General features: G+C 45.8%; 1 protein-coding gene across 2 annotated transcripts in view; it reads right to left on the bottom strand.

The window, feature by feature from the left end:
• Positions 1-1,430: 1,430 nt before the first annotated feature.
• The window catches only part of LOC101174608 (complement component C7), a 28,089-nt gene continuing 15,684 nt past the window's right edge, over positions 1,431-13,835 (bottom strand). For both annotated transcript variants that reach the window (XM_004075128.4, XM_011482100.3), the window contains exons 9-18: positions 7,761-7,874; positions 7,520-7,686; positions 5,467-5,695; positions 5,206-5,377; positions 4,329-4,416; positions 4,114-4,246; positions 3,548-3,739; positions 2,231-2,327; positions 1,963-2,141; positions 1,431-1,879 (exon numbers count right to left, since the gene is read on the bottom strand). In XM_004075128.4, coding sequence (XP_004075176.1) covers positions 1,707-1,879; positions 1,963-2,141; positions 2,231-2,327; positions 3,548-3,739; positions 4,114-4,246; positions 4,329-4,416; positions 5,206-5,377; positions 5,467-5,695; positions 7,520-7,686; positions 7,761-7,874 — 1,544 coding nt within the window. In that variant the 3' untranslated portion in view covers positions 1,431-1,706. The remainder of the gene's footprint in view (positions 1,880-1,962; positions 2,142-2,230; positions 2,328-3,547; positions 3,740-4,113; positions 4,247-4,328; positions 4,417-5,205; positions 5,378-5,466; positions 5,696-7,519; positions 7,687-7,760; positions 7,875-13,835) is intronic.

The raw sequence follows: 13,835 nt of genomic DNA, 5'->3' as shown, positions 1-13,835 counted from the left end.
TGTTTCTGCTATAACATCTCCCAGATATACCCTTTTAACGCCTCAGTCACAACTGCACTTAGGGGTAGATACGGCCTGTCTGCAGAGGTAAACTCTGGGGCCGCTTGCTTCCAGATCACTTACCAACTGGTGAGCCTATAAGACAAAAATGCTTGTTTTTTTCAACGGGCATGCGGGGGTCACAGAAGGGTATGTGAGGGGAAAGTAGGTGAGATGGAGGCATGTTGAACAGATCCCCCCCCCCCCCCCCCCCTCTGAATCCAGCGCGCTGCACACAGAGCCTGATGGTGCTCATAGGGCAAAGATTGGTTTTCTTTGTGTGCAGCCGATGGCTAAAGAGGAGGATACTAGACAGAGCATAGTTTGTGTGGGTGTCTCACGGGCACTTGCGTGTCCCGTGCACATTCCGCATGTAAACCATTTGCACACGGTCAGTAAGCAGCCAGAACTTGGATCTCACTAACAACTAGTGTGGCATTCGGGCACCATAGGAGAGAATCACCCACACGTGTGTAGCTTGAATTATTCCCACAAATATTTCATGACACACTTACCAGAAGCACGGCAGCCGCACGTTTCATGTTCATGACGTCCCACAAGTCACTGCAAGACACAACTGCACTCCTTTCCTGGTAAGTAACTCTTCCTGCATGTTAGTTGTGAAACCATAGTGTGTTTGTGCTACAGGCATTACACAGAGAAAAATCTCTTGGATCAGAGGCAAAGTTTTCTTCAACCTAACAAACTTAAGTCCAGGTGACTTGAAGAAGTTTATCGTAATTGAAACAGGCAACATCTTTATTTTAAGTTATTTTTTTCCCCATCAGAATCTCTTCTGATTGTTGTGGAAAACATCCAGTCAGTAAAGCTGTGTGCTAAAGACAATGCTGAAAATGGAGACAGCCCCTTGGAAAAGAGGTCAAGCATCTCCAACTTCAAAAATTACGTTCAGATGAGCCTTTTAAAGGCCCTTTTCCAGCTATTCCACATGGGCTTCCTATTAAATTTAGAATACATTCTAAGTTATTGTTTTTTGATTTTAGAGCCGTGCTTGGACAAGCCCCAAACTACACTTTTAACCTCCTCACTCCCCAAACTCCTGCACGCTCCTTGAGGTCCTCCGATAAGAATCTTCTGTGTTCCAAACCAGACTTTTACTTGTGTTCACTGTAATTTGTTTGTTTACTTCTATGCCTGAGTGTGTTTTACCTGCTTTAGGCTCCCTGTGCCATTCTGTGTTCTTTCTCTGATTTTATACTGATTTAACTTTGTGAAGCACTTTGTGAGTCGTTCTCTGCGAAAAGTGCTTTAAAATATAGATTTACTTACTTACTACAGATGTCACACTTGATTCAAAATAAGCACAAACGACCCAAATGTGAGCACAGTGACCACATTTCATCCATCCATCCAAATGAAGAGACACTTGGTTTCATAGTTTCTCTGATTTTATTGTTTGGCATTTGATTTTTTCCACTGATGCGTTATTTCTGTCACATCAACATGACCTGCTGGTGTTTGCAACACTCACGTTTAACAGAAACACATCAAGACACTCATAACTCTGTATTATTTTATTTTAAAAGGAACAAAAACATCAAGGTGACAGAAAGATTTAAAAAAGAAACACCAAAAAGCAGTTTGATCCAGAAAGTTTGGAAAAATTCAACAATAATGTGCAAATCAGTTTCTGCTAACAGATCTCCTCAAGCCGGACAAGCATCTATGTCCAAAACGTGGAGACGCTCCCCAGCGCACCGCTTGGCCCCCACCTCACACTCTGTCATGGTCACCCGGACGCCATCTTCGCCAGAGCTGACACACACGGGGGCGGAGTCTGCAGGGCATTTTGATGCCTCCTGGCACAAACATCTTCCCTCTGAATGGTGGACACGATCATACTGATCACAAATGTGGTTTAGAAGTCATAAATAGAGGTTTAAATGAGTTCCCGCCTCCTACCCTCACACACTGTCCCCGGTTGGCAGTTTTCGCAGGAAGTGAATGTCTCCTCTGGCCAATCACAGTCTTGGTCTCTGACCACTGTGAAGTTCCGCCCCAAACAGCGCAGAGCTCCAAGCCTACAGAGTCCTAGCAGCATGTGTCTGGAGCCAACCTTGGCACACAGCGTTAGAGAAGTCCTAAAGGATGAAGATTTATTATAAAAGACCATGAAGACAGACACCGTTATGTTTTCTTTATCTAAAATGCTCAGAGAGACGATGCTCACAGACAATGAAAAGTCATTTTACAAACACATCCACGTTCTCCTACGTTCTCCCACACTTTACACTTTGGGGGAGCTGGAGGAGCGAGAAGGAGGGGCACTGAAAGGAAAAACATGGAGGACAGGACACGGCTGAATATGTCAATCAAATCTGCATTAATAATGGAGTCATTTTCACACAAACTCCTGCTCTGCTCATCATTTGATCTTTTGGTCTGCTCGGGAAGCAGCATTGCAGTCAGTGACACCAACAGACTGAACAAGGTGATCAGGAAGGCGGGTTCTGTCATTGGCTGCAAACAGGACACCTTTGAAGCAGTGATGGAGAGGAGGTCCCTGAACAGACTCCTTTCAATCATGGACAACCCTGAGCATCCTCTCCACCCTCTTCTGAACAAACAGCGGAGCTCCTTCTCTAGGAGGCTCAAACAGCTCCCCTCCAAAACTGCCCGGTACCATAAGTCATTCATACCCAATGCAATAACCCTGTACAACAACACACAATGCAAAAGATAACCTTTGCACATTTCTTTTTCATTTTTTTTTTATTATCTCTTTATTTAGTTGTTTTCTATTTTGCACATTTCTTTTGCACATCTTTTTACTTGCACTGTTCTGTAAATAGCGTTTTAAATTATAATACCTTGATGTCTGTATTTATGCTACATTTTCTTGTTCTTGCTTTTTTTTACTTAATTCTAAGTCTTTTTTTCCCTCTGCTGTCAGTTGCTATGGTGACAAACAAATTTCCCACGTGTGGGATCAATAAAGTATCTCTGATTCTGATTCTGATCTATTTTCAAAGGGTCCTTAGTGAACTTTAAATGATGATGATAACATTTTCAGACTAAAACAAAAAAATCTGTGTCGTTTTCTAGGACATAGTTTCTGCAGGAGTTCAACAGAAATTCACCTCTGAGTTGAAAGTTGGAGCGGAGCAATAAAAAATAAAAAAATATGCAGAGAAGCAGTTTTAAGCTTCATTTTGTCTATAAATGTCCACCATCCTGAGAAAAAGTCTACAAGAACGTGAAACACACCATTTTCATCAGAGTAGATCTTTAACTGACACTCAATTTGTTAGATAAGAAAGCTGCAAATAAAAGCTCTCCAGCTTTCTTCTGTAACCTGATCCTAAAATAAAACAATTTTTTTCTCAAAGCAGTTCCCTGTGGATCAACAGAGGAGGTAAAGAAGACGTCAGGCCAGCTAAAAGAAAAGATCTACGGTAATCTTCATGGTCAACACCTTTTTTAACCTGTGGGCCCAAAAATGGACAGCATGTGGTTATTTCACATATTCCAGCCGGAGCTTGTGTACCTGCTTCACAGTGGATGTCGCCAGGAGAAGGAGACCACTGCAGACTGGGGGTGCACATAATGGTGGACTCCTCACTGCTCAGCACCGACCCCTCTGGACAGGACAGGGACACGCTCTCTCCTATTTGGTAGACTGCCTTTGAGGGCGTGGCTAGGACCAAACCTTTGACTGGAGGAGTCCCACATGTGGAACCTGGAGTGAGAGATGGTCATCAGCTCACATCCACTTTGAACTTTTATGTTTTGACAGCTGCTTCATCACATTTCCTGCTAAATGTTTCTATCTGAAGGATCCACGATTTTCACCATTTGAATACAACCTTTCTCCATGCGTCTAACCCTCAGAAGCAGGAACCCTAATATGTAGCATTCAGGTGCCGTGTGTCTGTGCATGTCTGGTATCAGATATCCGAGTGTCGCTTCAAATGCAATCCACTGATCTTTGTAAAGAACAAACCTGCCCTTCAACAACAACAAAGGACTTTAGCCTCGTCTTCCTCATTCTAAATTGAAGGCAGATTTATTTTTTGATTTGAGTCTGAGCTTCAGATGAGAGTTGATGCTTACTTTTGCAAAGCTTTGCCCCAGTGCGCCATGTCTGATCATCCGCACACGTGGCCACAGCGTCACCGCTCAGGTAAAATCCCTCGATGCAGGAGTACTCCACTCTCTGACCGACTAAATAAAAATCTTTGGGATTCTTTCAAACAAAGACAGACAGAAACTGTTAAGTCTTCAAAACAGTCAGAGGGTCGGAACTTTGTCCAAAGGGCCCACTTTACCGTAACAAATCCATTCCTGAGGCCTGGAGGAGGTCCGCATGTTTTTGGTGGAGCGATGGAAAGACCGAAGCACTGGGGCGCCATCATTCTGTCAGAAAACAATCCACAGAGAAGAAAAAAATGAATCCCACACATCCTACCCTTGATCAAAGACACACAAATGACACGTGTTCATGAGAATCTAGATCCTTGAAAGATCCCGATGGTCGTTTTGTTGTCAGTTCTGAACCTCTGAGGGTAAAACTTGCTTGTTCCCTCATCCTATTCCATAACAACTATTGACTGTAGATGAAAACTGGACTGAGTGACCCCTCCCCCCAAACCGGCATTCCCAACAGGAAGTACCCGCTGGTTCCAAGAAGCCAAAATCCCATGGACTTCTACAGAGAAATAAACAGCTGTTACTTTTGGTCAGAATAACCATTCTGGCTCTGATACCTTTTTTAACATGTTATTTATAATCCTCTTTGTGTTCTCATGACATGTTTTCTGTAGTGCAAGCTGTTCAAGTTATAAACTGACCAATCTGATGTCTCCATAAAAGCAGTCGGTGGTCTAACATTTGAAACATTTGATTGACAGATTTCGTGTAGCCCGCTTTCAAGTGGTAGGGGGTGTGGACTTCTAACAAGCCCACTCCTGTTTAGTGAGAGTGGTTGCCATAGAAACACTGACTCAGACCAATCACTGTTTACTGACGTCATCTGGTTCCAACATGGCGACATCCGTATTGTGAAAAAAATGGCAACTAAATTGACTTCATTTGGTTGGACCCTGAAGCAAGTCATTTTCTATTGATGACGTCACACTCGCTCAGTCCTTAGTTCTTATATACGTTCTTATATACGGTTAATGATAAAGACTAACAGGTTCTCACTGTAAGTGGAGGATGCCGGGTTCCTCACAGGACTTCTGCTCCGCCGCCGGCCCAATACAGCTGTGGCCCCCGTTGCGGGGGGCTGGGTTGTTGCAGCTGCGACTCCTTGATCTTTGACCTTCAGAGCATGAACTCCAGGATGACCAGCAGCTCCAGCTGCCATGGATGACACCTTTCGGAGAAGTGAACCGTCTCATTCCTGATCTAGACGTTTATCACAGAGATCCACGGCGAGCTCATTCTCAGATTGCGGCCTTTTACCCGGTTGCTCTCCGATCACACTCCCCGTCTGGCAGGCAGATCCTGAGGTTCCGGGCCGGCAAACGCAGCGGCACACGCTGCCCGTCAGCAGCGGCCGGCCGTTGTTCTGGCAGGGCCGGCAGTGACAGGGATGCTGCTCGGCGAGGTATTCCTCCGTCGCCATCTTTAAGTGGAGCTTCTTCAAAGCTGCACAATGCACCTCCTTCACCAGCTCGTGGAGAGGCCGCAGCTGCCACAGAAACACCTTAATCAGTCCCTCAGCCTTCATTAAACCTTCAGACAGACCACCCGCAGACAGCCCACATCTCCTCACGAGACCTGTCAATCATTCTGTTAAGGACAAAGTTGAAAGTCTAAAACAGAATAAACGTTGGGACTTTTTTTGATTTAAAAATCTCAAAGTGCGGTCAGTGGTGCAGAGAGAAAAGACGACGATGGTCCTGTGATTGACAGAGCTCCAACAACAGATGCATTAGGAGTAAATGTGGATCGAAGTGAACAAAGACTCTTTTGTTGAACCATAAGACGATTCTGGAGGCCTGACCCCCACCTGATCCTAACAGAAATGTTAAATCCAGTCTGACCCTGTCAGACGGCTTAGAGATGTATGTTTGGTTCCTGATGTTTTGGAGTGCTGAATGATGGGGTTTTTTTTTCAGCTATAGCCTCTGCCAGGCTTACTACTCTGCAAAACTCTCATTCCTTACAAATATGTTGGCCAAATGTGTAGTTAATTTAACGTATTAGACGTGACAGATAACAATGACCATCTGTTAAGTGCAAATAAAACTATTTTTGAAGACAAATCACTTATATAGAGAATTTTGACTTGAGTAGTAAAGATAAATCATCCAACAAAACAGGTGAAAATAAGTTTTGAAATTTTAAACTGAGCTACCAGGTCAGTCATTTTGTCTTCTATCAACTGTAAATCCGTTGATTTAGACAAAGATTATAGTTTTTTGATTTCTGTGTAAAGTCTATTAAGTAATTAATTGATTTCAATTTTATTTATGTAGCCCGATATTACAACAACAGTCGTCTCTATGGGCTTCATACTGGGAATTGTATAATAAACATGCATCATAAAGAACACAAAGTCATAGAATTCAATGGCTAATTGATAAACTAAACTAAATAGACTAAACTAAATTGGCAATCCCTGCCCTTAGACCTTCCTTCGCGGTAAGGAAAAACTTTCCGGATTCCGGAAAAACAGAAGAAACCTCAGGTGTGTCCACATGAAGGAGGGATCCTCCCCCAGGACGGACAGGTAATTTTTACAGTGTAAACCCCTACATGCCATATTTAGCGCAGAAGGAGGCATCAGATCCGACCGTTGATACTCAAATGTGAGCGCAGAAAAAGATGACCAACTGATCCATTTTCATATTCCAGCCTCATTTCTGTAGAACATAAACGCCTTCATTCTTCATCAGTGCACTCCCTTGAGTTTTTATACGATTAATAGTGAATTTTGTACATTTGATTAAACTTTCAGACGGTGACCTTTGCTGTGATTCTGATTTTTCAAAATAAGAGCACAAGCTGAGAGTCATAGCGAGATAAGAGGTCAAATTTCAGAGAAGTTTTTTCATCTACTTTGATTTGATTTATTTAACGTCTGCAGCCTCGGACATAAATGCAGACCAGTGAGGTTAGAGTCACACTCAGTTTGTCACACAAACCTTTAGCTAAATTTAAGCTAAAGTCTTCCTGTGATTAGTGTGGCATTACTGCTGGGTGACTTTCACATTCACACATCTCCACTCTGTCACAAAAGATTCATAAACTTATCTTCATGAACAGCTTGAAACTTTGATTCGGTAAAAAAAAAAACATGACAAATTTGTCATTTATATTCAGAAAAGGCCTGTTCTGTAAAACGTGTTTAGTCCTTCATCCAGAATGGCAGGAGTGAAGGGATGAGAACCAGAAAACCACAGAAGGATCTGCCCACATCACCAAAGTTCATGCTTTTTGCACAAGATAAAATATCATAACGCGAGGATTAACGAGGAAAAACATGTGAATTTAGAGAAAAGTCTGTTACCTTCTGATCTATGACGTCAGGAAAGTCTTTAACAGAAGACGCCCAGTTGTTGTAGGTCTCTCCGTTTACTTCTGGAGTCTCCAGATTCAGCTCAGAAAGAACATTGAGGAAGGACGGATCTCCTCCAAACGTCTTCACCTTAATGCGCAGCTTCTCCCCACTGCTGTCTGAAGGCAGACGGCCGTCAGGTGGCTTGAATTCATTCAACTCGTGGATTTGAAGCGGGAGAATTTTCACTCACGGGAGCTGGAGGACAGCGTTTTCTTCAGCTTTTCACAGACGGTTTTTACTTTCTTAAAGAAGAGAAAGCGCTTCACTTTCCTCCAGCACCTCTGGTACTCGATATCTGTCGTACCTGCAAACAACGAAACACATTCATAATATCCACATACTGTGCAGAGGTACATAAAAAAAGACTCAAATAGAGTTTAAAAACAACATTTTTTTCAGCCAAGGTTCAGAGTCTCCGGCTGGAAAGTAGCAGTTCATTTAAGTCACACAGAACAAAACAGCTGCATTCAGACGTTATACTATATAAAAATTAGATCTTTTCTGCGGTTCACTATGTCTTGCATGTTTGTTCAGGGCATTCACATGACATTCAGAGCATTGTTGGACCTGTCAGGCGTTTGCTATATGAGACTCACAGAAAACTTCTGCTGTGGCCTTCAGCTTTAGCTGCAAATATGTTTGTTCTGTTGTTACATCAGAAAACCTCATTCAGCTGGACACAGTGACCTATATTGCCACAATGTTTGCCAGGAGTTGATATCCTAACTGATGAAAAATATGCATTCATTTTATTTAGTTGAATTAGGACAGCGGTTAATCAATGCTTCAACGTAAATATGCCAGAATTAGCGCAGGAACTAAATTTCATCCGCTGTCTTATGGCAACAATTACATTTACAACACAATACAACACAACAATAATAGTGATAAAGGTATTTACAAAGAATATTTACAATAAAACACGAGTCTAAAGAACCAGAGAATGACAATAATATCATCAGTAGCTGCGGTTACATGGACAAAAGTAATCGGAGTAAACGGCTGATCAGAACAAAAATGCGTCACGTAAACACGGCGTTCGGAATACTCTGTCCCTATCAGACTTATATGGATCAAAATTTCTTTCCGATCAAGATAGATGGGTAATGAAGATCCGATCATGGTGCATGTAAACAGTTTATTCTGATTGGGGGTCACTTCTGCGCTGGTTTAGGTCATGCGTAGAAGGTGTGGCGCTCCAGAGAAGGCTTTGGAGCGCTAACAGGACCGGCCGCCAGCTCCACCCGCACGAAGCGTGTCTCTGAGCAGAGCAGCCGGACTCTTAGCTTCGAGTTTGCGGGCAGGGGAAGGTGCTTTTTTACAGTGTGCGCTCCGCGGAAGTCTTTGGCCCGTAGTCCGTCCTCTGGACAACCAGCGCTGCTGGGAGCACCGGGTATCCTGGGACAACCGGGTCTCCTGGGAGAACCGGGTCTTTGAGCAGAGGAGCAGCTTTGTGACTGTTTGTAAGCTAACGGAGGCGGATTTTGAATGGAGAAATGCAGCGCAGCCCTGAGAAACCGTGTAAACAATCACGTGAATTCATGTTTCCAGTTGTGTCCAGGCAAAATAAAGGCTGATGCTACTCCCACATATTTACGTTCAGCTGCACAAGATGCAAATTACCTACGTGATGGCGGCGCGAACACATCGCGAGGCTCAGCGTCTCTCCAGTTTTTGCAATTTTGCAGTATTATTCCTGCTCATCTCGGGTCTGTTCGTACTGAACAGCTTTGCTTTAACATCATACACCTGACACGAGCTTTTGGATATCGGTGAGGACTTTACCAGCAGTTTTATCACCAATCTTCGACTCATTACTGAGATCGCTAGAACAACCGAGGCTTCGCACTCTACCCGGCCGGGCGGAAGTGCTCGCAGGCGGCGTCGGGATCGTAAACAAAGGCGGGGGAAGCGCGGAAGCGTAAGAGCCAAGCTAAAGCTAACACCGTTCCGGCTCTCTTTACCCAGCATCTTCCTCGATAATGTGTGGTCACTGGTGAACAAAATGGATGAGTTACGACTCCGCATCACCCACAGTAAGAGACTCATGGACTGCAATGTCATGGTTTTCACAGAAACATGGCTACACAACGACGTACCCGACAATGCTATTGAGCTAGCAGGACGCTACATGCTCCGGGCAGATAGAACGGCAGATGACTCCGGCAATTTGCAAGGAAGGTGGGACCTGGGACCATCTGTCCCCTGCCTCTTCCCTGGTGGGGGGTACGGGCCCCTTGCAACGGCGGCCGTGTCCCCGTGGTGCCGGCTTCCTGGGCCCGGCGGTGCTCTCTCCGCGCGGTGGGGGGGTTCACATTACATCTGAGCCGGGGGTGTTGGTGTCCTGGGTTCTGGTCCTTGCTCCTGAGCGCTGGGCCCTGCCAAATTTCCAACTGTGGCCGAGCCTGGTCGGGCCATATTTACAACACCCCTTGTGGACCCTCTTTTTTTTTTTCCCCGGGGTCCCCCCCTCCTGGGCGGGGGCGGCGGGCCCCTGCCTTGCTCCTCCCTGGACCAACCATGGGCCGGGCGGATGGCTGCCTGGAGTGCGGGGCGGGTCTCCCTTGGGGGGTCCTGGCTCGTACCTGGGGTTGGGGCGGGGGGATGCCCAGAACTCCTGGGTGGTGGTGGGGTGCTCGTCTGGGGCTGTGGGCGTCCTTCTCCGGTGGGGCCCTGCGTTGGGTTCTCCCGGCGCGGCGGGGGGGCTGTTCTCCTGGTTGGGCTGGGGCGGCCCTCTCTTTCCCTCCGTGCTTCCCTGCTCTCTGGCTCTGGGGGTCTTGCGGCGGTCCTGCTGGCCCTGGCCTGGTTGGCGGGCTTGGTCGCCCGGGCGGCGGTTGTTCCCTGCCGGTTTCTGTGTGGCGTTGGGGGGTTTCCGGCTGCCGCTGCTGCTGCGGTGGGGGTCTTGGGGTGGGGATGGCTGGGCGCTCCTCCTCCTTCTTTTCACGTTCCACCATCCATTTTAGAAGAACATAAACACTCACCTGAGCACGGGTGTTGGCTCACCTTTGCATTGGCGGTTTGCGTGACTGAATGAGTGAAATGTTTCACACTAGTTGGTTTTAAGGCATAAGTATGCGTGTGAGCACTATATTTTTTGTGTACATGTCGACAGATGGACATTTTTGCAGCTAGCATGTGTGTTTGACACTTGGATGTGTGTGTGGACAGGCTCCGCCCTTTTTGTACTGCATTTCAGCCTTATCATGGTGATTAACAACCAGTAAACTTGTTGCTTTATGCTGCTTCATGGTCTTATCCCCCTTCCCCTCCTACTATCACCCTCCTTCCCCCCCCCTCTCTAACGTCCCTCTCTCTTCTTCCCCTCTTTCCTTTTCCGTCCGGTCCAACACCAAAGATCTTCAAACATGTTTGAAATTAATAAAGTTTGGCCTCAATTACAAAAGGGGTTTATTCAGACATACCTTTGGTTTGTCTGAAGATTAATAAGCCCTCTTGTTAAAGTAAAATATGTCCAACACAAGAGGCCCTCAGCTCTCATCTGTCTGCCCAGCTGTTGGACAGGACAAGTTTAAAAAAAAAAAAAAAAAAAAAAAAAAGATGACTCCGGCAAGACAAGAGGTGGTGGATTGTGAATTTATGTCAACAAAGCTTGGTGTACGAACACTGTCATTGTTGGAAGACACTGCTCAGCTAACCTAGAGTTTCTCATGGTTAAATGTAGACCTTTTTATCTGCCACGGGAGTTCACTTCCACCATAATAACAGCAGTCTATATCGCACCGGATGCTAATGCCAAGCTTGCTTTGAACGAACTTCATGCAGCCATTAGTAAACAACAGACTGCTCACTCAGAGGCTGCTTTTATTGTCGCCGGTGATTTTAATCACTGCAAATTAAAAACAGTACTCCCCAAATTTCACCAGCATGTTTCCTGCCACACCAGAGGAGACAAAACTCTGGACCATGTTTATACAAATATCAATGGAGCTTACATCGCGAGCCCCCTCCCCCACCTCGGACAGTCTGATCACCTTTCTTTGTTTCTCACCCCTAAGTATTCACCCCTCATCAACTGTGTGAAGCCATCAGTGAAGACCATCAAAGTGTGGCCAACTGGAGCAGACACTTTACTTCAAGACAGGTTTCAACACACTGACTGGAGCATGTTTGCTTCACAGGCTGCCTGTGGCTCTCACACGGACATTGATATCTACACCTCCTCTGTACTGGATCACATCAACTCCACCATTGACAGTGTAACAACAGAAAAACAGATAACAACATACCCTAATCAGAAGCCATGGATGAACAAGGAGGTTCGACTCCTGCTGAAAGACCGCAACGCTGCTTTCAGGTCAGATGACGCTTAGACCTACAGTAAATCCAGGGCTAACCTGAAAAAGGGCATCAAAAAGGCCAAGTACTGCTACAAGCTGAAGGTAGAGCACCACTTTTCCAACTCTGAACCCCGACGCATGTGGCAGGGCATCCAGATCATCAGTGACTACATGTCAAGCAACTCCACACCAACAGTCACGGACGTCTCCTTCCTTAACGAGCTAAATGACTTTTATGCTCGCTTCAATAGCGACAGCAAGGAGACGGCCACCAAAATCTCACCCTCAGCAGACCACCAACCCCTTAAACTCACCCCCTCAGATGTCCAAACTGCACTGAGCCGGATCAACGCACGCAAGGCTGCTGGCCCGGATGGCATTCCTGGACGTGTGCTTAGGGCATGTGTGGAGCAGCTTGCAGGGGTCTTCACAGACATTTTCAACCTGTCCCTCTCCCAGGCAACTGTGCCAACATGTTTTAAGTCCACATCCATTGTGCCAGTACCGAAACACTCCTCCCCAACGTGCCTGAATGACTATCGCCCCGTGGCACTCACACCCATCATTATGAAGTGTTTCGAGCGACTGGTCCTAGCACACCTCAAAGACTGCCTCCCACCCACACTGGACCCACACCAATTTGCCTACCGCAGAAATAGAAGCACAGAGGATGCAGTATGCACAGTGCTGCACTCTGCACTCACACACCTGGACAATAACAACACATATGTTAGGATGTTGTTTGTTGACTTCAGCTCAGCATTTAACACCGTCATTCCCTCCAAGCTGACCACTAAACTTGGAGACCTGGAAATCAACACCTCCCTCTGCAACTGGATTATGGACTTTCTGACCAACAGGCCTCAGCATGTTCGGTCAGGTCATACCCACTCCACCACCATCACACTTAATACTGGCGTACCACAGGGCTGTGTGCTGAGCCCATTCCTCTACTCCCTTTACACCCACGACTGCAAGCCTGTGCATGGATCCAACTCCATCATTAAGTTTGCAGATGACACCACAGTGATTGGCCTCATCAGTGACAACGATGAGACTGCCTACAGGGAAGAGGTACAGCACCTGGCCACATGGTGCGCTGACAATAACCTGCTCCTTAACACCAACAAGACCAAGGAGCTCATTGTGGACTTCAGGAAGAAGAATGGAAGCACTCATGACCCCATACACATTAACGGGATGGTTGTTGAACGTGTTTCCAGCTTCAAGTTCCTGGGAACCACCATCTCGGAGGAACTGTCCTGGGCCACAAACACCTCCAGCCTGGTCAAGAAGGCTCACCAGTGCCTTTTCTTCCTCAGGACACTGAAGAAGAACCAGCTGTCTTCATCCATCCTGGTGAACTTCTACCGGTGTGCGATCGAGAGCATCATAACGAGTTGCATCTCAGTCTGGTATGGGAACTGCTCAGTGGCTGACCGCAAGGCACTGCAGAGGGTGGTGAAATGAAATTATGTCCATAATACTTACCTGTATAGTTATTGTACATACTATAGACCTTTATTCTGTACTTACTGCTTATTGCACTTCTGGTTAGATGCTAACTGCATTTCGTTGCCTTGTACCTACATGTGCAGTGACAATAAAGTTGAATCTAATCTAATCTAATGGACAGTGCGGCATTGACGTATGGATTTTAACTGCATCCACGGCTAATTGTTGTTGTTGGCACGTATCAGCCTTACCCCAACCCTTTTTCGTTCCGCCAAGAAAAAAAGCACGGATTAAATAAAAATGACGAGTGAACAAGCACTTAATCATAACAATAATAAAAGCACGTTTAGAAGATCGTCTCGCTCTATGCTGCAGCTTGCTTGTTCACAACGGAACTCAATCTTTCTTCTTCATTGGTCGTTTCCAGTATTTTACAGAGTTCAGCGCATGTCCAAAGGATTTTTCCCCACTAAAAGTGTGGCGTCTGTAAACGTTTGTTATAATCAGATAAA

The sequence above is a fragment of the Oryzias latipes genome, chromosome 12, assembly GCF_002234675.1.
Source record: "Oryzias latipes chromosome 12, ASM223467v1".
NCBI classification, from domain to species: domain Eukaryota; kingdom Metazoa; phylum Chordata; class Actinopteri; order Beloniformes; family Adrianichthyidae; genus Oryzias; species Oryzias latipes.
The sequence above is the reverse complement of the archived record's forward strand: the minus strand, read 5'-3'. Positions and strand labels throughout refer to the sequence as shown.